The sequence below is a fragment of the Heterodontus francisci genome, chromosome 7, assembly GCF_036365525.1.
Source record: "Heterodontus francisci isolate sHetFra1 chromosome 7, sHetFra1.hap1, whole genome shotgun sequence".
In the NCBI taxonomy this organism is placed as follows: Eukaryota; Metazoa; Chordata; class Chondrichthyes; order Heterodontiformes; family Heterodontidae; genus Heterodontus; species Heterodontus francisci.
In genome coordinates this window covers 73,326,601-73,354,340 of record NC_090377.1, presented here as the reverse complement: position 1 = coordinate 73,354,340, position 27,740 = coordinate 73,326,601, and the positions used below count along the sequence as shown (strand labels likewise).

Genomic DNA, 27,740 nt, shown 5'->3' with positions numbered 1-27,740 from the left:
GATTAAAGGAAGAATCATACAATTAAGAATAAATTGTGACACTATCACTTCATTTTGTTAAAATTATCCTTTGCATTTTCAAAAATGTTAAGTAAAGCATAAGTTTCAGTACATAATACAGCATATTGGAACTGCAATCATATACATGTAGCAGACCAGCACTTGTGGAAATCACAGATCTTTTCACTCAGAATGTCAGATTCAAACCTTTCGTTCTCTTGTTAGTTGACTTCCACTTCAACGTTCTATCCCATTGTTGCTACAGCAAAGATTGTGCTTATACAGTGTTCTTAGTCTCAGACTGGTTACTATAAAATCGATTTTCAGTCAGCATTGTCTGGTTTATATTATCAGTCTGGAATCACAATCTTGTATGGAGGAAAAATTCATTTCCAGCTGAGAAAGTTTGAATGTTGTGAGTACGAAAGTGAATGTGGACTCTCTCAAAACTTTCTAAAATCTCTGTTTGAAAAGTGCACAAGCTTGGCAGCACATTGCCATTATACTCCGTGCTGGCAAACCCAAGGTGGGTTTCACAACATTGGATTTTGTCAACCTCTGTGAATTTAAATCTCAAAGTAGTGAAACAATAATGGCAAAGTACTCGTATCCTATTAGTCTTCTTAGATAACTCAAGTATGTTATCAGTAACTTTGCATTTTAAAATTAGTGACATTACAGACTTATATTTATACAGCACCTTTCACATGACTCTATAATAAAATGTCCCAAGGCACTTTAAACAAAGTGTGACACCTGGCCACAAAAGGAAAATTAGGTCAGATGACCAAAAACCTGTTCAAAGAGGTAGGTTTTAAGGAGTATCTTAAAGGAGGAAAACAAGGCGCAGAGGTGAAGGGAGGGTATTCCTGAGCTTGGGGCCTAAGCAACTGAAGGTGTGGCCAACAATGGTGGAGCGATTAAAATCAGGGATACGCAAGAGGCCAGAATTAGAAGAACGCAGATATCTTGGAGGGTTGTGGGGCTGGAAAAGATTACAGAGATAGGGAGGTGCAAGGCCACGAAGGGATTTGAAAACAAGGATAAGAGCTTTAAAATCAAGATGTTGCTTGACTAGGAGCTAGTGTAGGTCAGTGAGCACTGTGGTGATAGGGGAACAGGTCTTGGTGTGAGTTAAGAGACAGGCAGCAGAGTTTTGGATGACCTCAAGTTTAGAGAGTAGAGTGTGGGAGACCAGTCAGGAGTGTATTGGAATAGTTAAGTCTCGAGGTAAGGAAGACATGAATGAGGATTTCAGCAGCAGATGATCTGAGACAGGGGCAAAGTCGAGCTATGTTACAGAGGGTGTTAACAGAAATTAAGACAGGTTTATTGGGTTTATCATGCCATACTGTTTTAGGACACAGCTTCATCTGATCCCAAAACAGTGGTTAGCACTGCAGCCTCACAGCTCCAGCGACCCGGGTTCAATTCTGGGAACTGCCTGTGTGGAGTTTGCAAGTTCTCCCTGTGTCTGCGTGGGTTTTCTCCGGGTGCTCCGGTTTCCTCCCACAAGCCAAAAGACTTGCAGGTTGGTAGGTAAATTGGCCATTATAAATTGCCCCTAGTATAGGTAGGTGGTAGGGGAATATAGGGACAGGTGGGGATGTGGTAGGAATGTGGGATTAGTATAAATGGGTGGTTGATGGTCAGCACAGACTCGGTGGGTTGAAGGGCCTGTTTCAGTGCTGTATCTCTAAATTAAATTAAAAAATTAATTAACCTCACACACACGTTATCATTCAAATCTGACTATTTACGATTCTTTCTCCACTGACCAAGACACATATCGACCAGAAGTAAGGTGATAGATTTTCTTTTTGTTAAATTAGTAGTGGCCCAATTATATTTGGACTATTCTTTGCACTGCTGGTAACTGCCATACATTCATTGCTGATTTTATGTATATTAAATGCGCTACTTAGCAGACTGCCTTTGAAGTCTGAGAAAAGGTCCATATCCGATGTGCCTTGTGCTCTCCACAGATGCTGCCTGTCCCGCTGAATGGTTCCAGAATTTTCTGTCTTTAAACATATCCTAGACTTTACAACTAGGTCGTCAACACACAAGGGAGGTGCCACAGAAAAATCCAATGGCTAAGCCATACCTCACGGAAAATTTAAAATATCCACACAATCTGTACAGATTGCATTCCATGTATGACTTGCTTCGTCATTAAAATGGCAAAACATGTTACGACGACTGTAATATGAGCCAAAAAAATCATTTCAGCACCCAATGTATCTGCATGACAACGTTTACGGTAAGCATATAGAAGATTTGTGCTAAAATAGCTCAAATTAATCAATACATCTATGCAAGCAGTCACCTTCCGAATTAAATATATCACCGTGGTATAGTTACTTTATCATTTTCAAAATTGTATTAACCACAAGAGGAGGCACTGCAAGTCCAAGGAAATGGTTAAGAAAGGAATGCACCATTGAACCAACATGCTAGTTTAGTTCCGATGAAGGGTCACTGACCCGAAACGTTAACTCTGCTTCTCTTTCCACAGATGCTGCCAGACTTGCTGAGTGATTCCAGCATTTCTTGTTTTTATTTCAGATTTCCAGCATCCGCAGTATTTTGCTTTTTATGCTAGTTTATTCATTTGCCATCTGTAGTGCGAAATGCCCATTGTTACCTTACAGCAATTAACATGGTCGAGCCAAAAGATATCACTAATAGTCATCATTGCTTTTAAGCATACATTAGTTTAGCTTCTGCCGCACACCTTCACGCGTAATAACCCCTTAAACGATGAGATTGTGATAGTTGTCATTATTCTATCTTAGACAGTTTGTAAAAAAATGCTCAAGATTGACAAAAGAAAACAAAAACATTTTGTTCATCAAATTTCCTCCTACTTGATTGCTTTTTAAGAGGGATCTTGACGGTGGGAGTTTATCAAGTCATAGTCTGCTCCACACCAAACTCTGGGAGTATTTTTGTGTCATTGCTCCTTCCATTTATACTGTGGAAAACCTATCGAATTCCATTGGTGTTTTTAACACGTCGGCGGCCAGTTTACATCTCTAGCTCCGCTACATGACAGACAATAAGGAATGGAGCAACATGTTGCAAACTAAATTGGAAAAACAAATGTCCTTCATGACATTATAAGTGAGTTTTAACTTGGTTACAGTAAATTCCTGCCCAACCTACCTGGAAAAGTGAAATTATTTTGCTTCAAAACTGTCGAAAAAATTGCGGTAATATACTTGTGGGCGGGAGCAGGTCTTTAGGATAAGTCCTGCAGAAGTATTGGCAAACCAACTTGTCCAAGAAGAACAGCCAGCCATCATGAGAAGTGAAGGCGGTGAAACAGTGCAGTTCCGTCTTCCTAAGTTCCTGGGTGGGTGTTTTAATTATTTATTTATTATTTCTCGTTAATCTTGTAAACAGCAAATCGGGGCCCGGGGGGTGCCGAGCTCGGAGCTCCGTGTCCCGGGGGGTTCGGAACTCCGTGTCCTGGGGCTCCCGGGGGGTTCGGAGCTCCGTGTCCCGGGGCCCCGGTTGGGTGCTGAGCTCGGAGCTCCGTGTCTCGGGGCCCCGGTTGGGTGCTGAGCTCGGAGCTCCATGTCCCGGGGCTCCCGTTGGGTGCCGAGCTCGGGGCTGTGTGTCCCGGGGGGTGCCAAGCTCGGAGCTCCGTGTTCCTGGCGCGCGTGCGCGCGGCTTCGACCGGGCTCGAGAGTTTGTCGGAGGAGGAGGAAGCGGTAATGGCGCTGGCCGGGAGTTAGAGGCTGGAAGGGAACGGCCCTGGCACGGAGTGTGCAGACTAACTCCCGGTACTGATTTCTTTTGAGTGCGCTGTGGGATTGGGGGAGGGGAGGTTATAGATCCCCCCTCGCAAAGTTGCTGGAGGAGACTATTCCTTCATTTTTGAAGCGGTGACAGGAGTTCAAATTCTGGACAAAGTAAACTCTGGGACAAACCAGTCCAGTCCCGGAGGAGGGGAGTTGGCAGTCCAAGCACGGCACCATCCCCGGGCTGGGCCGAGGAGGCGCTGTCTCCTGTCGGGACAGGGCGCCGTTGATTTTGGGAATGTCTCAACGGGTTCGGGCCGCGCATGCCACTTTTAACGCCCTGCCCTGGAGTTGCCAGTTTTTAGTTGTAACCCTTCTCGGCTTTTTCCTTTCTGCAGATGGAGAGTTTCGAACCGCTGAAGTAACCGCCGAGGCTTCAGCCGTCGCTGCGGCTTCTCGTCCAAAAGTTATCTCTTAACGCTTTGTTTTGTGGTGAAGGAGCCGATGGTAACCTCCCGGGACGGCCACCTACACTTTGCCAACAATTCCCATCATATAGTCGTCGCCTAATGGTCGAACATCTGATCTAATATGATGAAAGCTGAAGGTAAAGGAGAGAGGACGTTCAGGAGCGCTTCGCCCCACAGGAATGCATACAAGGCAGATTTTCAGGCTTTGAGGTGTACTTTTGATGGAAGCAAACAGGAAAACATTTCTAAAATGGGTGTCCAAAAACCGAATAGAGAAACTGGGCACAGGGAAGAGATGCGAGGAAGGCATTTCGGTAATCGTGTACATAAAATAAAAAGTATGCTATTACAAATGGGCAACACACCAGATGATATTGATGAAACCAGCAAGTCTGATTTGCATCCTGTTTCTCCACAAAAGCAATCAAGTGGAGTTGTCTATAATAACGCCCATAAGTCATATCAAAGAACGTCCAGCTCTGATAAAACGAATGGTGAAGATGGGGATTTGGATAAAACTAGTATGGCTGAAAAATTCTCAGAAACGAGAAAACTTTTTGAGCGTCAAAGTGAGGAAAACGTGTTTGATAAAGGCCATAAAAACGAGAACAAAGTTTCAGTAAGTAGTCTTTCATCTGAGAGTAGAAGGAGTGGCTCATCGTCTTCAGAAAGTGGAGGAAGAAAAGTTAAGAGCGACTTAAGTCCCATTGCTCTGTCCAACAGCGATTTGAGAGATCGAAGTTATCTGAAAGCCGCTGGCGATTTAAAACAAAATCAACCTCGCTCGTCTCTGAACGCTGGCCCAATTTCTCGACGATTAGAAAGCTTTCTAGCGGATAGTGACAGCGACGAAACAAACAAAGACAACAAAGCAAAGACCCCTGCAATTGAGTATCAGATTTCTGGAGGGCACCAAAAGCCGTCCAGTACTATATTTACTAGTAAAAGCACGTCCCCTGCAGGAGATGATATGAAATCGTCACGTTCGATTTCAGTGAGTACAGATCAGAAAGAAGCAGAAATACAGACCTGTAGCAGCAATTTCAGAGCAGGTGAAAGTCATTTTTTGGAAGCAGACCAATGTCAAAAAGATTCCCTTGGTTTCTCTGAGCATTCTTTCTCACACGAGGCAGTTCCTGTAAGCAGTAGTGCCTTCAACAGTGAATTAGACGGCCATGTGCCAAATGTGGGTCCAAATAAAATAGGAGTGGTTCGGGCAGAATTGGTGGAAGTTCAGAATGAATCTTCAGAGAGCGAAATTGAATTGGATAATGTTTTTGTTGAGAGGGAGGTAGAGACATCAGTGGAGCCACTTCTTGTTCAAAGCATTAGTCATGAGGCAGGGCAGACTTGTGAAACTTCCAATAGCAAAGAAGATGGAGATCAGACATTTGAAGGGATAACAAACGAATCAGATGACAGTGTGGGAGAGGACGAAGATGAGGATATTGAGAACATTGAAGAGGAAGATGGAATTAATAGAAAGTTGTTTTTGGGATTGGAAGTTTGTGGGATAGAGAATGCTGCATTTGTAGATGATAAAGATACTGAAGGATCTTTGCAAGAAGAAAATGAAAGCAAGTGTGATGATGAATACTTGGCTGAAGAGATTAACTATAACCTTGATGATGACTATGAGGAAATATCTGGACTTTCTGAGGAAGAAGAGCCAAATCTACACAGAAAGGTTCATTTCTCTATAGCTCCAATCAAGGTAGGTGTCTTGATTTTCTTATGTTTAAATAAAAATACTGATAAAGAGGAAGAGAACTTGAAAATCTTATTTGTAGGGGGAAAAGCCTCCTCCTTCTTCATCCCTGAATCACAGATTGGATATTAGTTTGGCGACCCTCTCTGAAATAAATATCTTTTCCAATTCCCATTTTTAAAAAAAACTGTTACTGCAAGCAGTCAATATAGACCTTAACAAAGTTTAGAGAAATGTTTGGGTGTCTGGATAAAAAAAATGGGGCCTATATTTAGTCCCAGATCTGAGTAGGCACTCCATCTTTGTGCTGTATGAGTTAAAGAGCAACCTGAACTCCACCAGTTTGACATTTTCATTTCTCATACCCTGAGCTTTCCATTTTTATGTACAGTTGTGTGCCTCGGACTTGCATTCACTTACAACTGGATTGAGACCGGCCAAGTCTATTTCTGTTGGAATTCTTCTCACCAGTTTAATCTGATTTCAGTCTGAGTAATAGAATAGTAGAACACAGCAGCATTTATTTTCTTGAGATTGGCAGATTTCCTCCCGGGGAAGCCTTCCATTGGCAACATTACATAAAATGGACCAGATGTAAGCTTTTATAATAGGGAGCGGAAATGTAATTTAAAAAAAATTCTATTTCTATTTCTGATGAAAACATTCTATCTATTTTTGCCCTCTAACCTACTTCGCTTGTCAACTACACTTTATCATGACTTTCCACGTTCATTGCCATGTGAGATTGATTAGTATAAAATCTAAATTTGTTCCACTCCAGGTGTTCTGTCCCGTTAACTATGTGTTAAAGGTTATTGCTACTGAACACCTGCAAGAATTACCTCTATTGGCCAAGTGCTCATCATTTTGCTTGTGCTTGACATGATTTTGAAATGATTCAAATACCAGAATTGTATATGGCTTCCGACCATCAAAATCCCAGTGAATTCTGATGGTAGTAAGAAGGTTTGTGAGTTTTGTGGATAGTGAGTTTGAAATTGTCAACTGAGTTGTCACTGACTTGGTTTTGTGACTTTATATTAGCAAAATCCTTTAAAATTGGTTATGATCTGATATCTAATATGGCTGTTGGCAGCATATTTTCTGATCAAACGTTAATCTAATTTTAATTTTAAAATGATATACTTATCTAAAAAAAACCTCACGACTTTGAAAGTGCAGCAAGACAGACTAAAACCCAATTATGACCATCATTGATATTTTTCACTCTGCATTTCAAAGTCTTAGCAGGAGGAAACCTAAGTAGTTCACCCTTTCCTGTTAAATCTGACAGCCTCTCTTTAAAAAGTTCAATTATGATAAATGTAAAATAATTCTGGTGGTACAAAATACTGATATTCCTGCATGTGTCAAGGACTGTAGGTAGGATAGCCCACATTTGACACATTATTGTGATGTGCAAGCTATGACTAAATTTTGTGATAAATGTTTAATTTATGTTCATTTTAGAGCTCAGTAATTACAGCCATAAATCATCACAGAACTAATATAACAGTGTGTATAACAATATCATGAAAATATTAATACTTTAAGCATTTTCTACCATTTTACTGTATTCTGCAACATTACCAGTTAATTCTAGTGACACCATTTGGGAGAGATTACCCTTAAAAAACAAAATTCCTTAAAAGGCAGCAATTGAAAAGTACTCAATGCAAACTTTTGTTCCAGAGTTCCCTTATTGTGTAGCCATCTGAAAATATTTTCCTACATTTGACATATGCCAGAAATGTTTTGTAAACCTATCTGCTGATTTGTAGTGAAGGCAGTGAATATGGACATTATGGCATTTAAGCTTCATTCAGAGACTGGCCTTGAGACCAGAATTTCAGCTAATAGTAAAAAGGTTGGCATTTACATAAATGATGAGTAAGTGGGATTTATCCCTCAGTTTTTGCTGGGAAATGCTTATGATCCTTAAAAATGTTAGTACCTTTGGGTAATGCGGTAGATTTCTTTTGACTGAAAAGTGACGGATTGGAAAAGTACAATTTTTCAATTAGCTTGTGGAGGTAAATCTGTGTGTGTGTGTGTGTGTGTGTGTGTGTGTGTGATTATAGTATTATTTTGAACTGCTGTTAGTTTGAGTGAACCATAAGTGTTTCAATTAGTTGTTGCGGGGCACTTTGCTCACTTTTGTTCCAGTGACAAAGTGTTACCCAGTGCCACCCTTTTCGGTTCAATTAAAAGTCCTGTCTCAAAAGTCTGGACTTAGATTGAATACTATTTCCCAAAATGCTTTGGAGAGTTTCCAGCCATACCTGTGCATTGAACATTTGTAGTTGCAGAAATTCCCAGAATGCATTTGTAGACTAGAAGCAAAGAGTGTGTCGCCTCACCCTCTTAAGATCTGTTTTTTTTTTACTTTTCTCAATTACTTGAAAAGTCCATTAAATTCTTGTAGCCTTGTTTCAGGCCAGTATCATGTGAAAATATTAACTGCTCCATTTTTATTCTGAGCTGCTCACGTGGTAGGGAATATGGGCTTAATGTAGGATTAGTATAAATGGGTGGTTGTTGGTCGGCACAGACTTGGTGGGTCGATGGGCCTGTTTCAGTGCTGTATCTCTAAATAAAAAATAAAAATAAAATAAAACACTTGTAATTAAGGCACATGAATAGCAACAATGATTTCTTTGGCAAAACAAAATTGCTTTTCAGAAAATGTTTTCAGTCAAAAAGTTTAAAAATTAAATAACATTTTTCTTCTCTAAACTATTTTTGGGGCTCGGGTAATTTTGTGTATAACACCATTGCCAGGACTCTAACCGCTCTACCCCCTTCCCAGTGTTCAGAAACCGAGTGCTCCTTGATCCTGGACCTAGGGATTTCATTGCAAAATGCTACCAGTTTCCAGGTCCCTCCTCCCATAACTCTCCAATCTTAGAACTCTTAGCCCAATCCCTTGCATCTAGTGCTCCTAGAATCCTCTCTTTTAGTGATATATGCAATGCAAAGTTAAATAATTACATATTTCACAATAACATAATTAAATCTTTCCATTGAATTGACTTTTGTCTTCTTGCAATACCTTCATACTGAAATCCTGAATGTCTCCCAAAAGCCTGCCCTTGGACTTGATATTTTTGCCAGCGCTCTGACTTTATTATGAAAACAAAATACTGCAGATGCTGGAAATCTGAAATAAAAACAAAGGTCAAGCAGCAGTTGTGGAGGGAGAAAGAGTTAATGTTTCACTTTCATCAGAACTGGCAAAGGTTAGAAATGTAATTAGCTTTGAGCAAATTAAGGCGGTGTGGAGGGCAGGAAGAACAAAAGGGAAGGTCTGTGCTATAGGCGGCAGGTAGGAGAGATTAAATGACAAAGATGTCATCGAACAAAAGGCAAAAAGAATAGTAAAAGCTGTAGTAAACGCATTTATCATGTTTTGCTTTCGGACAGAGCTATTCATTTTTCTGCCATTAACATTTTCTCTGGACAAATGCATTGTCTCTTACTATGGTTATTACTACTCCATTTGCCTTTTGTTCCATGAACGTCTTTATCATTTAATCTCTCCTGCCCTCTGTCCTATCACAGACCTTCCCTTTGTTCTTCCCCCACCGCCCTCCACCCTTTCACTTGTTCAAAGCCTATTACATTTCCAACCGTTGCCAGTTCTGAAGAAAGATCACAGACCTGAAATGTTAACTCTGTTTCTCTGTCCACAGATGCTGCCAGACCTGCTGTGTGTTTCCAGCACTTTCTGTTTTTATCTCTGACTCTGTTAGATGATGGAAGATGCTGTAGTCTAAATATGTACTCTATTTCCCAAGATACCTCATTGAAATTTAGTTAGTCCCAGTGTTGGAAAGTTTCTCTTAGGCTTTCAGCAATTTTTCGTTGGCTGTGTTTTTAGAATTTTTGAAAGAAACTAAACAAACTAAACTAAACTAAAGGCAAATGGACAAATTTCAATAGTTGTATTAAGGTAAAGTTTATATTTTTTTAAATAGCGATACTGTGTATGAGAGGGAGAAGGGGGAAAAGAAAACTCAGTTTCAAACATGACCTCATATCGATTACAATCTTTTTGCTTATGTTCAAATTATCAAGGTGAAATTATTTTTCAATGGAAGTCAAATTGTTTTTCTGTTCGTTATAGTTTTTGCGCTTTTTGAAATAATTTGAATTTTTAAAATTTGTTCTTGGGATATGAGCGTCGCTGGCAAGGCATTTATTGTCCATCCCTAATTGCCCTTGAGAAGGTAGTAGTGAGCCACCTACTTGAACTGCTGCAGTCTATGTGGTGTAGGTACACCCACAGTGCTGTTAGAGAGGGAGTTCCAGGTTCTTGACCTGTAGGAACGGCAATATAGTTCCAAGTTGTGATCGTGTGTGGCTTGGTGGGGAACTAGCAGCTGGTGGTTATCCCACATGTCTGCTGCCTTTGTCCTTCTAGATGGAAAATGTCGTGGGTTTGGAAGGTACTGTCAAAGGACGCATAGTGAGTTGCTGCACTGTATCTTGTATATGGTGCACACTGCTGCCACTGTGCTTCACTGGTGGAGGGAGTGAAGTTTAAGGTGATAGATGGGGTCCCAGTCAAGCAGGCTGCTTTGTCCTGGATGGTGTTGAGCTTCTTGAGTGTTGTTGGAGCTGCACTCATCCAGGCAAGTGGAGAGTATTCCATCACACTCCTGACTTGTGCCTTGTAGATGGTGGACAGGCATTCGGGAGTCAGGAGGTGAGTTACTCACTTCAGAATTCTCAATCTCTGACCTGCTCTTGTAGACACAGTACTTATGTGGTTGCTCCAGGTCAGTTTCTGGTTAATGGTAGCTCCTCGGATGTTGATAGTGGGGGATTCAGCGATGGTAATGTTGTTGAATGTCAATGGGAGATGGTTGGATTTTCTCTTGTTGGCGATGGTCATTGCCTGGCACTTGTGTGGCTTGAATGTTACTTGCCACTTATCAGCCCAAGCCTGAATGTTGTCCAGGTCTTGCTGCATATGGGCATGGACTGCTTTAGTATGTGAGGAGTTGTGAATGGTACTGAACTTTGTTAAATTATCAGTGAACATCCCCACTTCTGACCTTATGATGGAGGGAAGGTCATTGATGAAGCAGCTGAAGATAGGGTCTAGGACACTACCCCGCGGAACTCCTGCAGCTATATCCTGGGGCTAAGATGATTGACTTCCAATAATCAAAATCATCTTCCATGGTGCTCCAAATGACTCCAACCAGTAGAGAGTTTTCTCCTTGATTCCCATTGACTTCAATTTGGCTAGGGTTGCTTGATGCCGTACTCAGTCAAATGCTGCCTTGGTATCAAGTGCAATCACTCTCACTTCGCCTCTGGAGTTCAGCTCTTTTGTCCATGTTTGGACCAAGGCTGTAATGAGGTCAGGAGCTGAGTGACCCTGGCGGAACCCAAACTGAGCATCACTGAGCAGGGTGTTGCTGCATAAGTATCGCTCGATAATGCTGTTGACAACACCGACCATCAGTTTGCTGATGATGATTGAGAGTAGACTGATGGGGTGGTAATAGGCCAGATTGGATTTGTCCTACATTTTGTGGCAAGACATATCTGGGCAATTTTCCACATATGTCGGGGAGATGCCAGTGTTGTAGCTGTACTGGAACAGCTTGGCTAGGGGCATAGCTAGTGCTGCAGCACAAGTCTTCAGTACTACAGCTGGAATGTTGTCAGGACCCATAGCCTTTTGCTGTATCCATTGCCTTCAGCTGTTTCTTGAAATCATGTGGAGTGAATCGGTTTGGCTGAAGACTGGCATCTGTGATGCTGGGGACCTCGGGGGAGGCTGAGCTGGATCATCCTTTCACTTCTGGCTGAAGGTAGTCACAAATTCTTCAGCCTTTTCTTTTGCACTGATATGCTGGGCTCCTCCATCATTGACGATGGGGATATTTTTGAAGCTTCTTACTCAGTTAGTTCTTTAATTGTCCACCACCATTGATGACTGGATGTGGCAGGACTGCAGAGCTTTGATCTGCTATGTTGGTTGTGGGATTGCTTAGCCCGGTCTATTGTCTGCTGCTTATGCTGCTTGGCACGCAAGTAGTCCTGTGTTCTAGCTTCACCACGTTGACACTTCATTTTTAAGTATGCCTGGTGCTGCTCCTGGCATGCTCTCCTGCATTGTTTATTGAACCAGGGTTGATCTCTTGGCTTGATGGTAATGGTAGAGGTGAGGGATATGCTGGGACATGAGGTTCAGATTGTAGTTGAATACAATTCAACTGCTGCTGCTGCTGATGATCCATAGCACCTCATGGATGTCCAGTTTTAAGTTGCCAGATCTGTTCTGAATCTATCTCATTTAGCACGGTGGTAATGCCAAACAACATGATGGAGGGTATCTTCAATGTGAAGATGGGACTTTGTGTTGGCTCCCTTACCACCTGCCGGGTCCTAGTCTGGCAGATATGTCCTTCAAGGCTGGGCCAGCTCGGTCAGTAGTGGTGCTGATGAGCCACTCTTGGTGATGGGTGTTGAAGTCTCCCGTTCAGAGTACATTCTGTGCCCTTGCCACCCTCAGTGCTTCTTCCAAGTGGTGTTCAACATGGAGTAACTGATTCATCAACTGAAGGAGGGCAGTAGGTGGTAATCAGCAGGAGGTTTCCTTGCCCAAGTTTGACCTGATGTCATGAGACTTCATGGGGTCTGGTGTGAATGATGAGGACTCCCAGGGCCATTCCCTCTCGACTGTGTAGCAGTGTGCTGCAACCTCTGGTGAGTCTTTCCTGCCGGTGGAACAGGACATACCCAGGAATGGTGGTGATGGTGTCTGGGACTTTGGATGTAAAGTATGGTTCTGTGAGTGTGAATATGTCAGGTTGTTGCTTGACTAGTCTTTGGGACAGCTGTCCCAATTTTGGCACAATCCCCCCAGATGTTAGTACAGAGGAGTTTGCAGGGTTGACAGGGCTGGCGATTCCGGTGCATAGATCAATGTTGGTAGTTCTGTCTGGTTTTATTCCTTTTCACATTCTTGTGTAGCGATTTTTGTACTACTGACTGGCTTGCTAAGTCATTTCAGAGGGCAGTTAAGAGTCAGCCACATTGCTGTGGATCTGGAGTCACGTGTAGACCAGACCAGGTAAGGATAACAGATTTCTTTCCCTAAAGGACATTAGTGAACCAGATGAATTTTTTATGACAATCGATGGTTGTTTCATGGTCACCATTACTGAGACTAGCTTTCAATTCCAGATTTTTATTCATTAGTTGAATTTACCCCACCATTAAGGAAATTATGTAAATTTATTATGTTAATATTCCATTGTTGTGTTTGTCTGTAATATGTAGTGTTTATCAGTTGAAATGAAGTCTTTATTCCAGCATCAGCTTTTAGGAGGGTTGCAAGAATTATGAAAAACTATTCCATATGGTGATAGTTTAAAATACAAGGGAGCCACAAGTTTAATGAGCAAGAAGGAAATCAGGTAGGACTTTTGTTTTACACAAAGGGTAATAATATGCGTAAGGCCTTTGAAACAAACAGTACAAATTAATTTAATGCACGACGTCTTCAGCAAACCTGCAGACGGAGCGCAGCGCAGATACACATGGTCAAGATCGGACGGGTCTGCCCGTTCCAGGATTGACTTCCTGTTTGTGTCCCGTGCTGTCACGGTCAGATCCACCGACGTCAAGCCGGTGTTCTTCTCCGACCACTGCCTCTTACTGGCCGACTGTCACTTACAGGACGACCAGCGGGTTGGCAGAGGGACGTGGAAGCTCAATGCGACACTGCTGACCCCAGAGAACGTTGAGGAACTCAAAAGGGATTACAAAGGTTGGAGGACCGTGAAACCCCTCTTTGAGTCTCCAGTTCACTGGTGGGAAGCGATAAAGGAGAACATCAAGAGGTTCTTCATCCACAAAGGTGTTCAGAAGGCGAGAGAGAGACAGAGGGAACTGTCCCGACTCCAGAAAATTATGCAAAATCTACTCCGGTTGCAGTCAATGGGGGTCGAGGTCAAGGAGGACCTCCAAGAGGTGAAGAGCCAGCAGGCCTCGCTCTTTGCCAAGGAGGCCTCCAAGATCATCTTCCGGTCCAGAGTCCGCTCCATCGAGCAGGATGAGACGTGCTCGCGTTACTTCTTCCAAAAGGTACACAGAGAGAGCTCTGTTATCAGCAGCCTGAAGGAAGAAGATGGCTCGGTAACGTCTTCGCAGTCCGACATACTAAGGATCAGCAAATCCTTTTATGCTGGGCTGTATGACGCGAAGCCCACAGACAGCAGAGCCTCCCAGTCCTTCCTGTCATCTATCACAGAGGTCCTAGATGACAGCAGGAGGGAGAGACTGGACAAGCCGCTAATTCTGGACGAGCTGACAAAGGCCGTCGAGTCTTTCGAGACGAGTAAAACCCCCGGGAGCGACGGCTTACCGGTCGAGTTGTACTCGGCCCTGTGGGACTGGGTCGGCCCGGACCTGCTGGAAGTATACGAGAGTATGCTCCTGGCCGGCAGCATGTCAGAGACCATGAGAAAAGGCATCATCACCCTCATTTACAAGCAGAAGGGGGAGAGGGCAGAAATCAGAAATTGGCGGCCCATCTCACTGCTTAATGTTGATTACAAGATTCTGTCCAAAGTCATAGGCAGTCGAGTCAAGTCTGCTCTGGAGTTGGTGATTCACCCCGATCAGACCTGTACTGTACCCGGCAGGAAGATCTCTGATAGTCTCGCGCTACTCAGGGATACGATCGCCTACGTACGGGACAGGAGGGTGGACACCTGCCTCATCAGCCTGGACCAGGAGAAGGCTTTTGACAGGATATCGCACACCTACATGATGGACGTGCTTTCCAAAATGGGGTTTGGGGAGGGAATCTGCAATTGGATCCAACTGCTCTACACAAACATCAGTAGCGCAGTGTCAATCAACGGGTGGGAATCTGAAAGTTTCCCGATCAAATCTGGAGTCAGACAGGGCTGTCCTCTGTCCCCGGTCTTGTTTGTTTGCTGTATTGAACCCTTTGCTGAGTCTATTAGGAAGGATGCGAGCATAAGAGGGGTGACAATCCCAGGCAGCGGAGGCACTCAGGTCAAAACCTCCCTGTACATGGATGACGTCGCCGTCTTCTGCTCGGATCCGCTGTCCGTGCGCAGACTGATGAGCATCTGCGACCAGTTCGAACTGGCCTCGGAAGCCAAAGTTAACCACGGCAAGAGCGAGGCCATGTTCTTTGGGAACTGGGCTGACCGATCCTTTGTCCCCTTCACCGTCAGGTCAGATTACCTGAAGGTGCTGGGGATATGGTTCGGAAGTGCCGGGGCGTGCACCGAAACATGGGAGGAGCGAGTAGCCAAGGTACGACAAAAGTTGGGCATGTGGGGGCAGCGATCTCTCTCCATTGTGGGTAAGAACCTGGTCATCAGGTGCGAGGCGCTCACGTTGTTGCTCTACGTGGCGCAGGTCTGGCCCATACCCCACTCCTGCGCCGTGGCAGTCACCCGAGCCATTTTCCGCTTCGTCTGGGGATCTAAAATGGACCGGGTCCGGAGGGACACGATGTTCAAATCTCTGGACATGGGCGGGAAAAATGTACCCAACGTGGCCCTCATCCTGATGACCACCTTCGTGTGCGGCTGCATCAAGCTATGTGTAGATCCCCAGTACGCAAACTCCAAGTGTCACTACGTGCTGAGGTTCTATCTGTCCCCGGTGTTGCGAAGGATGGGCCTGGTCACATTGCCGCGGAACGCTCCGTGCAGTTGGGACGTGCCGTACCACCTATCCTTCGTGGAGCAGTTTCTGCGGAAAAACACCTTTGACTACCGGTCCATCAGGCAGTGGTCTGCACGGAATGTCCTCAAGGCCCTACGGGAAAAGGAAACGGTGGATCCTGTCGGATGGTTCCCCGAGCAGACCGTCAAAGTCATTTGGCGGAATGCCTCATCACCAGAACTTTCAAACAAGCACCAAGACGTAGCTTGGCTGGTGGTGAGAAGGGCCCTCCCCGTCAGATCCTTCATGCACACCCGAAGTCTCGCCCCCTCCGCACAGTGCCCCCGCGTTGGCTGTGGTGGGGAAGAGACGGTCGCCCACCTCCTCCTGGAATGTGCCTTTGCAAAGCAGGTGTGGAAAGAGATGCAGTGGTTTTTGTCAAGGTTCATCCCAAGCAGCTCTGTAACACAGGAGTCTGTGCTCTACGGGCTGTTCCCAGGGACGCACACCGAGACAAACATCAACTGCTGCTGGAGGACTATCAATTCGGTGAAAGACGCCCTTTGGTCTGCCCGAAACTTGCTGGTCTTCCAGCGCAAAGAGTTGTCCACCACCGAATGTTGCAGACTGGCACATTCCAAGGTCCAGGACTACGTGCTGAGGGACGCACTAAAGCTTGGGGCAGCCGCAGCAAAGGCTCAATGGGGAAAGACCACAGTGTAAGGTTCCCCCACCAAGCTGGACTGAGGGGCTGGATCCATGGGAAACCCCTCGAACTGTATCGTTAATATTCTCAATTGCTGTAAATGTAAAAATGTAATTGACATGACAATTGTGAAACGGAAGGGTTGGGAAGAAACTCATGACAGTATTGAAGGAAACGGATCTCCCTTGCAATGTTTGTATTTTTTGGTGCTGTTTGGAAACTGTTTGGCAATGTAATTTTTACAGATTTTTATGAATAAAGTATATTTTGGAAATTAAAAAAAAAAACATTAATTTAATAAAGTGTTTCAAAAGAGAAGGATGGTGATAAGTCATGCACGTGGGTATGGGATCTGTTGAAAATGGACTCACTCAGTGACTTTTCCCTGTTCCTTTTTGAAAAAAAGCTAATGAAATGCTTTTTTCCCTTGTCGCTTTTTGTGTGGAAAAGGCACCTGCTTTCCAGCTGGTATGTGCACTTCATCTACCATATTTTATGACATAGCAAGTTACAGTACCAATTGTGTTGTCCTGCTGAATTAGTTTTGTCTAGTATTCTGGCATACGTGCTATGGAGGCCTGGGAAATTTGTATTGTTACAGATGTTTCAAATTAGCAATTTGTGATGCCGAAAAAACCTATGTGATTTTAAATCTTTTCCAATCCTATCACGGCAATACTTTTGAGAGTTAGTTGCTTCAACAATGAAATAAGCCTGAAGGCTTGGTGCTAAACCTAGGCATGGTCAATTAATGTCAGTTTGAGCAATAAAATAAAATCTGTACCTCAAGGCTCAGAACTTACAGGAATAGCACCTTTTGAAACTTGTTCTTTGAGACATTTGAATTGGGCCAAATGGCCTTTCATGCAATACGATTTTATGGCATATCAGTTTTTCTTCTACAAGAAGGGGTAAAGAAACAAGAAAATAGAATGATATAGCACCGAAGGAGACATTTGAATCATCGAGCCTGTGCCAGCTCTTTGAAAGAGCTGTCCAATTAATCCCATTCCCAACACTCAGATTTGCAGGCCTATTTCAGATTACTTGCTTATATCAAAAATAAGCTCTGTCGTTCACCTTCTGAGGGGTTTAGTCAAACGTATTTGGCTCCCTGTCCTGTCTCTGCTAAATCTCTCCCTTCATGTAAACTGTCCTACCCATAGTCATGGACACCTCCCCGACCTTACTCTCTTAAAGGATTCTAAATGACCACTTTCTTGTATCTCTCACAACCCAATTTCCTTTTGTATCTGCCCTTGAAAAAAACTCTGCCTAGTTGGCTTGCAGCTGCATTTTGAAACTCTCCTCTGCCCAGCATTTGACTCTCCATTTGTCACAATAACTCAGTAGCTGTTTTACTCAACCACTTCCTCACCTCTGCACCCATGTTCCCAATAAAACTTCGTATGTCGCTCTGGTCATTCCACCACCTCCACTGCCCTTGCTATAGCTTCCAGCTTTGCTCCTAAGTCCAAGGGGCATGGGGCTTCTATGTACCTTGTGCACAAACTGGTTTAGTCATCTGTCATCATATCTGACTGGATCACAACAAACTTTAGCAGGCCTCATTCTCCTCTGACAAAACTTCCCTTTACTCTGGAATCAAAGATAAAAGAACATATCCATTCCTTTGTTGTCTCCAGACTTTACTATTCCAATGGAATGTTACCTCTAAGCTAGGCAGCTACCTGGAAGTTCCCACCCCGCCAAGCGCAAGTTGGCCCTTTAAGATCTGCATCAGTGTGGCCACTCAAAAAAAATTCAAAGGTCCCACGTGCTTAAATGAATCGGCTGCACAGCAAAAAAAAAAAAAAATTAGAGGTGACGTTGTTCTAATGCTCTCTTGGCCAACCTCCCATCTTGCTTCCCCCGCCTCTCCAGAAAATTCAGCTTATGTAACGTTCTGCCCACACCATAGAATCATAGCATGGTTACAGCAAAGAGGGAGGCCATTCAGTCCGTCATGTCTATGCTGGCTCTCTGCAAGAGCAACTCACCTCGTTCACTGCCCTGCCTTTTCCCCATAGCCCTGCAAATGTTTTCTCTTCATATTATGATCAAAGTCTCTTTTGACGGCTCAATTGAATCTGCCTTCCCCACACTCTCAGGCATTACATTCAAATCCTAGCCACTTGCTGCGTTTAAAAAAAAAAGCTTTTCCTCATGTCGCTGTTGTATCTTTTGCCAATCACCTTAAATCGGTGTCCTCTGCTTCTGGATCCTTCAGTCAATGGGAACAGTTTCTCCCTATCTGCTCTGTCCAGACCCCTTTATGATTTTGAACACCTCTATCAAATCTCCTCTTAATCTTCTCCAAGGAGCACAGACCCAGCTTCGCCAATCTATCCATGTAACAGAAGTCCCTCATCCCTGGAACCATTGTCATGAATCTTTTCTGCATCCTGTCTAATGCCTTAACATCCTTCCTAAAGTGTGCTGCCCAGTTGAGGTTGAACTAGTGTTTTACACAGGTTTATCATAACTTCCTTGTTCTTGATCTCTATGCCCCTATGTATAAAGCTCAGGATCCCATATGCTTTATTAGCTGCTTTCCCTCAACCTGCCCTGCAACCTTCAATGATTTGTGCACATATACCTGCAGGTCCCTCTGTTCCTGCACCTCTTATAGAATTGTACCCTTTAATTTATATTGCCTCTCCTCGTTCTTCTTACTAAAATGAATAACTTCACACTTTTCTGCATTAAGTTTCATCTGCCGCTGATCTTCCCATTCCACCAGCTGTCTGTGTCCTCTTGAAGTTTATTACAACCTCCACACAGTTCACAATACTTCCAAGTTTTGTGTCATCTGCAAATTTTGAAATTTGTACCCCAAGTCTAGGTCATTAATATATATCGAGAAAATCAGGAGTCCTATCATTGAGCCCTGGGGAACCCCACTATATACCTTCATCCCGTCCAAACAACAGCTGTTTATAACTACGCTCTGTTTCCTGTCACTCACCCAATTTCATGTCCATGCTGCTACTGTCCCTTTTTATTCCATGAGCTCTAACTTTGCTGACAAGCCTGTTATGTGACACTTTATCAAATGCCTTTTGGAAGTCCATGTCCAGTACATCAACCAGATTATCCTCATCAACAAACTCAAGCAAGTTAGTTAAGCACGATTTTCCCTTAACTAATCCACACTTGTCCAATTGACTATTAATTTTGCCGCGGATTATTGTTTCTAAAACCTCTTCCACCAGCGAAGTTAAACTGACTAGCCTGTAGTTGCTGGGCTTATCCTTTATATCCTTTTTTGAACAAGGGTGTAACATTTGCAATTCTCGAGTTCTGTGTCCTCTGGCACCACCACTGTATCCAAGGAGGATTGGAAGATTATGGCCAGTACCTTCCCAATTTCTATCCTAACTTCCTCAGATGCATCTCATCCAACCCTGGTGAATTATCAACTTTAAGTACAGCCAGCCTATCTAATACCCCCCTCTTTATCAATTTTTAGCCCATCCAGTGTCTCAATTACCTCCACCTTCACCATGACTTGGGTAGCGTCTTGTTCCTTGGTAAAGACAGATGCAAAGTTCTCATTTAGTATCTCAGCCATGCCCTCTCCTGCATGCATAAATCCCCTTCTTGGTCCCTAATTGGCTCCACTCCTCCTCTTGCATCCTTTTTACTATTTATATGGCTATAAAAGACTTTTAGATTCCCTTTTATGTTAGCTGTGAGTCTTTTCTCATACTTTCTCTTTGCTTCTCTTTTTTCACTTTCCCTCTGAAGCTTCAGTATTCAGCCTGGTTCTTAATTGTACTGTCCACCTGCCATCTGTCATATGCACCTTTTTCCATTTCATTTCCTCTCCTCTCTATCTCTTTCGTCATCTAGGAGCTCTGGATCTGTTTGCCCTACCTCTTCCCCATTGTGTGAATGTACCTTGACTGTACCCGAACTATCTCCTTAATTGCAGCCCTTGTTCAGTTACAGTTTTCTGTGCCAATCTTTGATTCCAATTTACTTGGGCCAGACCTGGGCTCATTCCTTGGAAGTTGGCCCTTTCCCAATTAATTATCTTTACTCTGGATTGTTCCTTGTCCTTTTTCATAGCTAACCTAAATCTTATGATGTTATGGTCACTGTCCCCCTAAATGTTCCCCTCCTGACACTTGATTCACTTGACCCACCTCCTTCCCCAGAACCAGATCCAGCAATGCTGCCTTTCTCGCTCTGGAAACATACTCCTGAACATACTCAAGAAAGTCTTGACCCTCTCTGCTCCTTTACACTATTACTATCCCAGTCTATGTTAGGATAATTAAAGTCCCCTATTATAACTACTTCATAATTCTTGCAGCTATCTGTAATTTCCTTGCAAATTTGTTCCTCTATCTTTCCCACCCGTTGGTGGCCATTGAATACACCCACCAATGTAATGGTACCTGTATTGTTTCTTAGCTCTAGCCAAATAGATTCTATCCTTGACCCCCCTCGGATATCCTCTCCTTAATCAATACAGTTATCTCTCCTCCTTTCATCCCTTTTCTATCTTTCCTGAACATCTTGTACCCAGTCCTGCCCTTTTTTGAGCCAGGTCTCCATTATCACCACGTCATTATATTCCATGTGTTTGCAGCTCACCAACATTATTTACCATACTCCGTGCATTCATACACATGGGCAGTAAACCTAATTTTGACCCTGTTACATTACCTCTTACACTGACCCCATCTAATGCTGTAGTATTTCCTACTCTAGTGCTATCTGTCTGTCCCAATTCTCTGTGCACCTTGGTTTTCCTCTCTAATATTACCTCCTGGTTCCCACACCCCTGTCCAAAAGCTCTAGCAAATTGCCCTGCAAGGACTTGGTCCCAGCTCTGTTCAGGTGCAATCAGTCCAGCCTGTACAGGTCCCAAGTCCCCCAGAACCAGTCCCAATGTCCCAGGGCTCCCTCCTGTACCATCTGCTGTGTCCTCCTATTTCTATACTCACTTGTGTGTGGTACTGGGAGTAATCTGGAGATTACAACCTTTTGAGATCCTGCTTGCTAGTTCCTTTCCTCGCTTCCTCAATTCTACCTGCAGGACCTCATCCCTCTTTCTACCTAAGTTGTTGGTACCAGTATGGAGCATGACTGCTGGCTGCTCATCCTCCTGCCTCAGAGTGCTCTGCAGCTGCTCAGTGACATCATTGATCCTGGCACCAGGGAGGCAACATACCATTCTGACTTGTACGCTCACTGTCCTAAATTGACTGTCAGTACCACGTTGCCCTAAAGTTTAAAATTCTGCTTGTTTTTAACTCTCTCCATTGCTTCAGCCCTCCCTCTGTCTGTAATCTCTGTAAACCAAGTAACCACCACCCGAAGGCTCTCTTTTTTTTCTCTCTGACTTTGGCACATTTCCACACTTACTTGCCCGTACCATTGGCAACCATTCCGTCAACTGCTAGGCCCCTCATTCTGCAGCTTCCTCTTTAAATGATCCTATCTTTCCACCTCTCTTCCTTTTTTAAGACCCTTATTAAAACCCACCTCTTTGCCCTCCTATATCCTTCTTTTGTTCACTGTCCATTTTGCCCTTGCACCTCTGAGACATTTTGATTTTTTTCTACATTCGATAAATTAACGTAATGGTTCTTGTATGTCAAATATGAGTTTGCAACTTTTTATTTTTGTTCTGATTTTGAAGTAAGCAATTGTTTTCACTAATTCTTTGTCAGTAGACAATGCAGATGGAGAATTCATCTTTTGAAGTTTCTACAATTTCTTGGTGTTGCATAAACTTTTTTTCATTGTGATATCTTGCTTTACAGTGTTTTTATTCTGTCCTGTGAATGCTGCTTGTGCTCTCTGGAGAGTTATACTGTGATTAGTCTTGAAAGGTAGTGTAAATTGCTCAGTATAATAGTTGGAACACGGCAGAACTACTCCGTATGCTATCTGGTGCAGTCTTTGCTGATCAGTGGTCTCGCAGTAGGTTGCTTTTGGAACCCTCTTGATTGTGAGAGTTTTTATAATGTTTCTCCATAGAGTATTTCAAAAGAAGTATTTCTCTCTTAAAATATAAACTGATGGAGGTGAGGCGTGGAGCGGGAATATCCTTGAATTTGCAAATGATGTTGGCATTAGATGTTGCAGGCAGAATATGGCAATAGTTGCATCAGCGTGTAGGGGGGTGGGCACAGATTAAGATTAATATATGCAACTGGCCACTTGGTACTATGGGACATAACATCATTCCAATGCACAGTAGAATCAAATATAAATCAAGCTTGTGCTTTGGTAAATAAACTATTTTAGATGTCTAGGGGTTTGTCATTTTACATTTAAGGTATTATTTTCTACTGTAATGGACCTGCATTTTCCATACACAAGGCACACTTGTCCTTTATAACTTCAGTTTGAATGAAGCTTGGTTTTCCATTGTAAACAGTAGTTACACCTACTGTATTTTGGATATAAAAGGCTATTGTTCAATTTAAGTTTCCATGGTAACTTTTATAAGAATGCTGTTATATTTGGGCCACACAAGCTCTAATACCCCAAGCAGGTCATTGTAAATACTTGATATAGTGTGTGCTGCTGAAAATAGACACATCGGTTGGAATTTTACTCACCGCCCCCCCCCCCCACCCCGGTAACGATGTGTGGGGGTGGGGTGGGGGATGTCAAATGGAGTAGGAGGCTTGGTGGGATGGGGTGGTGGAGGGGGGGGTGGCGGGAGGGTGGGGGCCCTTCCCGACCAGCTCCCGCCTCCGCTGCAATTTTACATGAAAAACGGCCCGCTCGTCCCTGGCCAGTCAAGGCCCTTAAATGGTCAGTTAACGGTCATTTAAAGGCCTCCGCCTGCTGCCACAGGGAATTTACCAATGGCAAGCAGGTGGCGCAGGCCTGAAAAAAGCTGCCTGTTAAAAGGAGGCAGCTTTCTGATGGCCCGGGAAGGGGGGTGGGGGTGTTGTCCTGCTGATCAGGCACCCTGTGCCCGATGGAGGGCTGCTGCCCGTCCCCTCAGTCAACCATCTTTGCCGCGCCAGGGCCCGACCGATCACCAAAAGGCCCCAAAACCAAACTTTTCCTGGGGCCATCCTTCCTCCTCTTCAGTGCTGGGACTGCAATCCAGCTTCAAGGCCATCACTCCCTTTCTGCAGACAGAAAGAACATGTACACACATTGTGCCTGTTTCAGCTGAACAAGGTAAGTGACAGATGTTCGCTGGCTCATTCCTCAGGTCAATGCCTTGATCAATCAGAGTCAAGCTGTCTTTTTTAAAATTCAAGCAAAACTTGACAGTTAACTGTCAGTCACCACAAACTGGTGCATTCTTCATGGTAATGCCTGTACCAATCAGCACTCTCTTCTCATACAGTATAAAGTTGTTGCTTTCCCTAACATTGGTATTCTTGCGGATTGTCCTGATGAGTGCAAGACGAAAAGCTTCAACAACATGTCTCTCTTTTAAGCAATAGTCAAGTTCTGTACTACCAAATGACTAATAGTGTGTGTTATTACAGTAATTTCCAGTTTACTGTACAAAGATGCACATAACACAATGCATCCTATCTACTATAACTCCTGGATGGAGTTCATATTTGTTTACTATGCGTAAATAACTTAAATAGGCTCACTGATCATTACTAATTTGCTTTTTTTTAAACTGAAAGAGTTATCAACTGTTAAGCAAATCTAGGAAAGTATTTAAGGCCTATTCATGAAAGGAAATATTAATTTGTTGTGTTGTACTAACTGACAAGGATCAATCTAATAGTTTCAATGAATTGGTGTGAATTTTACTGAAGTTTTTATTTTTTGCATGAGAAAGGGATTGCTCATAGTATTGCTCAGTCTGTACAAGTCAACAATTTGATGTTTGCTTGTGAAACAACATGATCAAGAACTTTCCATTAGTTAATACAGGTTCATGATAAATTAAAACTTCTGACTTGGTGTATAGTAAAATGTTGGGAATTACCTAGCCAGATTTGAATGTAGAGGAGGTTTGCTTCAATCAAGTCATCTAGGGGTGATTGTTTTATATTTATCTTTTTGTTACGACCAGGTGAGAGGGGTCTAGAGGTTCCCTATCAGCCATTGCCTGGTTTAACCGTAACGGAGTTTAATTTTTTAAAAAACACCGTTTTAGCTCCCCTTTAGTGAATCCTTGTTCACCATTTTCCATTTGTAAGGCAAAGAAATCAATTCAGACAGGTTTTCTTAGATTCTTAAACAAGAAAGGTGGAAGTTTATTAGTCTTAAACTCTAATCCGGTTAACAACTACAAATATGCGACGCGATCACGCTAGCATGCATATGTGATAAACACACAGGCAGATAAAGACAAAGTAGAAGGAATAAAGGGGAAATGTTTCAGGCAATACCTGGTAGTTACAGTCCTTTAAGTTCAATGTGGAGTCTTTGGTTGCTGGTAAGTCTTGCAATTTGATGGGGCCCAGTTCACGCTTCAACTTGTTCCAATGTAAGAGTCTTTTCTCTCTCGAGGCTTATGTGTCTTCCACAGGTCCAATGGCTTTGGAGAAAGCGAGAGAGAGAGAGGCTTCCTTGTTCCAGGTTCCAGTTCAAACTGCCTTCTGCCTTCGTGGCACAATTCTAAAAACCCCAGGTTGCTAGCAGGTTAGTCGTGTGACTGGCTGGTTTGACCACTTCCTTTTGTAGATTCTGCCATCTGAGCAGTCATCCTGGAATGTGAGCTTCCTCACCTTCAAGGTCTGGTGATCAAAGTCTACTTTGGGTCAAGTGGACCAGGGAATAGTCCTTTGTCTCTCCATGCACTGTCTGTTAGTATGCAAATGTTTTTCCAGCCACTGCTGATCTGTTTAACAAGTCATTTCCTCGCTCTAGCAATAGTTTAAAATCAATGTTCATATGAGAATATTAATATGCCTCACTCTTGGCAGGTGGGGGTCTGCATGATATTTTAAACTTCCTCAAGTTAGACTGGAGTGGGGGTATGGTATGGAACTACAGATGCTGGGTATCTGAACTGAAAACAGAAGATGGTCATTCTTCATTTCTGTAGGCCTGGATTCACCTGTTGGCAGCAAAGGAACTATGCATGCCGTTCACCTTGTCAGCAGCTGCCTACAAAGTTTTGACAGGCTTTAGAGTACAGATCTCGTTATTGGATGTCTGTTTCAGCACAGTGTCGTCTCCAGGGGATGTGTGGTGTCTGGAGATTGTTTCTTCCTCTATGAGGCTCTTTAGCTGATGAGATTGAAGAATCCTCACTGAGACATGCATAGTCCAAACTAGGAAGTATAACGCAGGAAATATAAATTATATTAAAATTATGTACACAAAGTGAAATAAATATTGGAAAATACAGATGGGATTAAGGGACAGATGAAGGAGACCAACAGTAAAAGTTAAAGAATACTTTAACAAAATCTCCAATGATAATTTTATTCTGAGGGAATGAGGCTCCATACGTGTAAAATTAAAATTGCAGGGGCAAAGAGGTTGTTCAATAATTATTGCTTATATGTCTTGTAAAAATTCACTTACCCTTAAATGCACCGGCCCTAGCTTTTTCAGCCATCTTTAGTGCGGCACTAGTGGCTAAAAACTAAGAGTTCACGCCATTACAGTGATTTCAGTGCCAAGTCTATCGGCGGGGATTGTAGCAGCGTATTCTGTGGAGGAGCGGTGTATGTCTGATAGCTTCTGGATTTCCTTTAACTGCTTATGTGCAGACGCCAGAAGTTTCATTTAGGCTTACTGCATATTAAAGGCAAGTGCTGATTGCGTCGCTGTTATTACAACAAAGTTAGGGCTATAGTTTCTGGTTTAAAGCCATTCTTCAGAACTGAGAGGTAAGCAAATCCCTTAATAGGGTGGAAGTCAAAGGATAGGGGGTGAGGAGAAAAGACAATCAATACCCCAGTCACCGAGAGTAGTTCATGGATTGAATCACTTTGAAACTGCTTTAATAGAGCAGCAGAAACTTATTAAATTATGAGAACATCTCAGGAATAAAAGACCATGGAGTATAATGTAGGGAAGTGTGAAGTTATTCACTTTTGGTCATAAGAATAGAAAAGCAGAATATTTTTTAAAAGATGTGAAACTTGTATGTATTGCTATTCAAAGATACTTGGGTGTGCTTGTACTAGGAACGCAAAAAGTTAGCAGGCAGGAATGGCAAGCAAGTAGGAAAGCAAATGGCACATTGATTGACCTTTATTGCAAGGGGATTGGAGTACAGGAATAAAGAAGTCTTGCTACGATTGTACAGGGTTTTGGTGACCACATCTGGAGTACTGTCTTCACATTTAAGACAGGATAGATGTGCATTGGAGGCAGTACGGCAATCGTTTACTAGATTGGTCCCTGGGATGAGAGACTGAGTAATTGGACCTATATTCTCTGGAGTTTAAAGATTCTGAAGGGGTTGGGTAGGGTAGACATTGAGAGATTGTTTTCTCTGATCGGGGAATCTAAAACATGGGGAAACAGTTTCAGGATAAGGGGTGATCATTTAGGACTGAGATGAGAAATTACTTCACTCAGAGTTGTGAATGTTTGGCATTCTCTACCCCAGAGGATTGTGGATGCTCCATCATTGAATACATTTAAGGCTGGGACAGACAGATTTTTGGTCTTTCAGGGAACCAAAGGATGTGGCGAGTGGGTGGGAAAGTGGAGTTGAAACCATGATCATACTGAATGGTGGAGCAGGCTTGACTGGCCTTATGATCTACTCCTACTTTCTTGTGTTGGTTTAGTATTGAAATAATTATGAAAAGCACAGGAAAGATATGAAGAGAAAAAATTTGGAAGTACATGGTAGGACAGTTAGACCTGAAAAGAGAGAAAATTGACCAATGTCTGTGGTGCAGAGCCGCTACCAGAGCTGTAATTTGAAGTGCCCACACCCAAATGCGAACATACTGACTTAGCATCCTTCGAAGTCTCAGTTGAAAGAAATGGGGGATGTAGCTAAGGTCTGAAGTTACCAAAGATAGAACTTGCATTTATATAGCACTTTTCACTCCCTCAGAATGTTCCAAATTGCTAGAGAGCCAGTTTGGTATCTTTTGAAATGTAGTGGCTGTTATGTAGGGAAATGCAGCACCCAATTTATCAACAGGAAGGACAGCAATGACATAAATGACCAGATAATCTGTTTTGGTGGTATTGATTTAAATGTTGGCCAGGACATTGGGAGAACTTCCCTGCTGTTCTTCAAATAGTGCCATAGGATCTTCTACATCTGTCTGAGAGAGCAAACAGGGCATTGGTTTAATGTCTGATCCAAAAGTCAGACCCCTTTTGGAGTGCTGCATACAGTTTTGGGAACCACAAGGCCAGAAGGATATATTGGTCTCGGTGTGCAGATTCACACTGATGCTGGTGCTTAAATTGTTACACTATGAGGTCAGATTGTATAAACTTGATTTGTATTCCCTTCAGTTTAGAAGGCCCAGGGACGATCGAATCAAGGTGCTTTTAAC

General features: G+C 43.2%; 1 protein-coding gene across 4 annotated transcripts in view; it reads left to right on the top strand.

Annotated features, from left to right (window-relative positions):
* Nucleotides 1–3,032: 3,032 nt before the first annotated feature.
* Nucleotides 3,033–27,740, top strand: part of LOC137372060 (neurabin-1-like) — a 169,742-nt gene continuing 145,034 nt past the window's right edge. For 2 of the 4 annotated variants that reach the window (XM_068035419.1, XM_068035418.1), the window contains exons 1-2: nt 3,417–3,791; nt 4,148–5,933. In XM_068035419.1, the coding sequence (XP_067891520.1) occupies nt 4,341–5,933 (1,593 nt within the window). In that variant the 5' untranslated portion in view covers nt 3,417–3,791; nt 4,148–4,340. Of the gene's footprint in view, nt 3,359–3,416; nt 3,792–4,147; nt 5,934–27,740 lie in introns of those variants that run through there. The other 2 variants (XM_068035417.1, XM_068035416.1) reach the window with 2 other exon arrangements.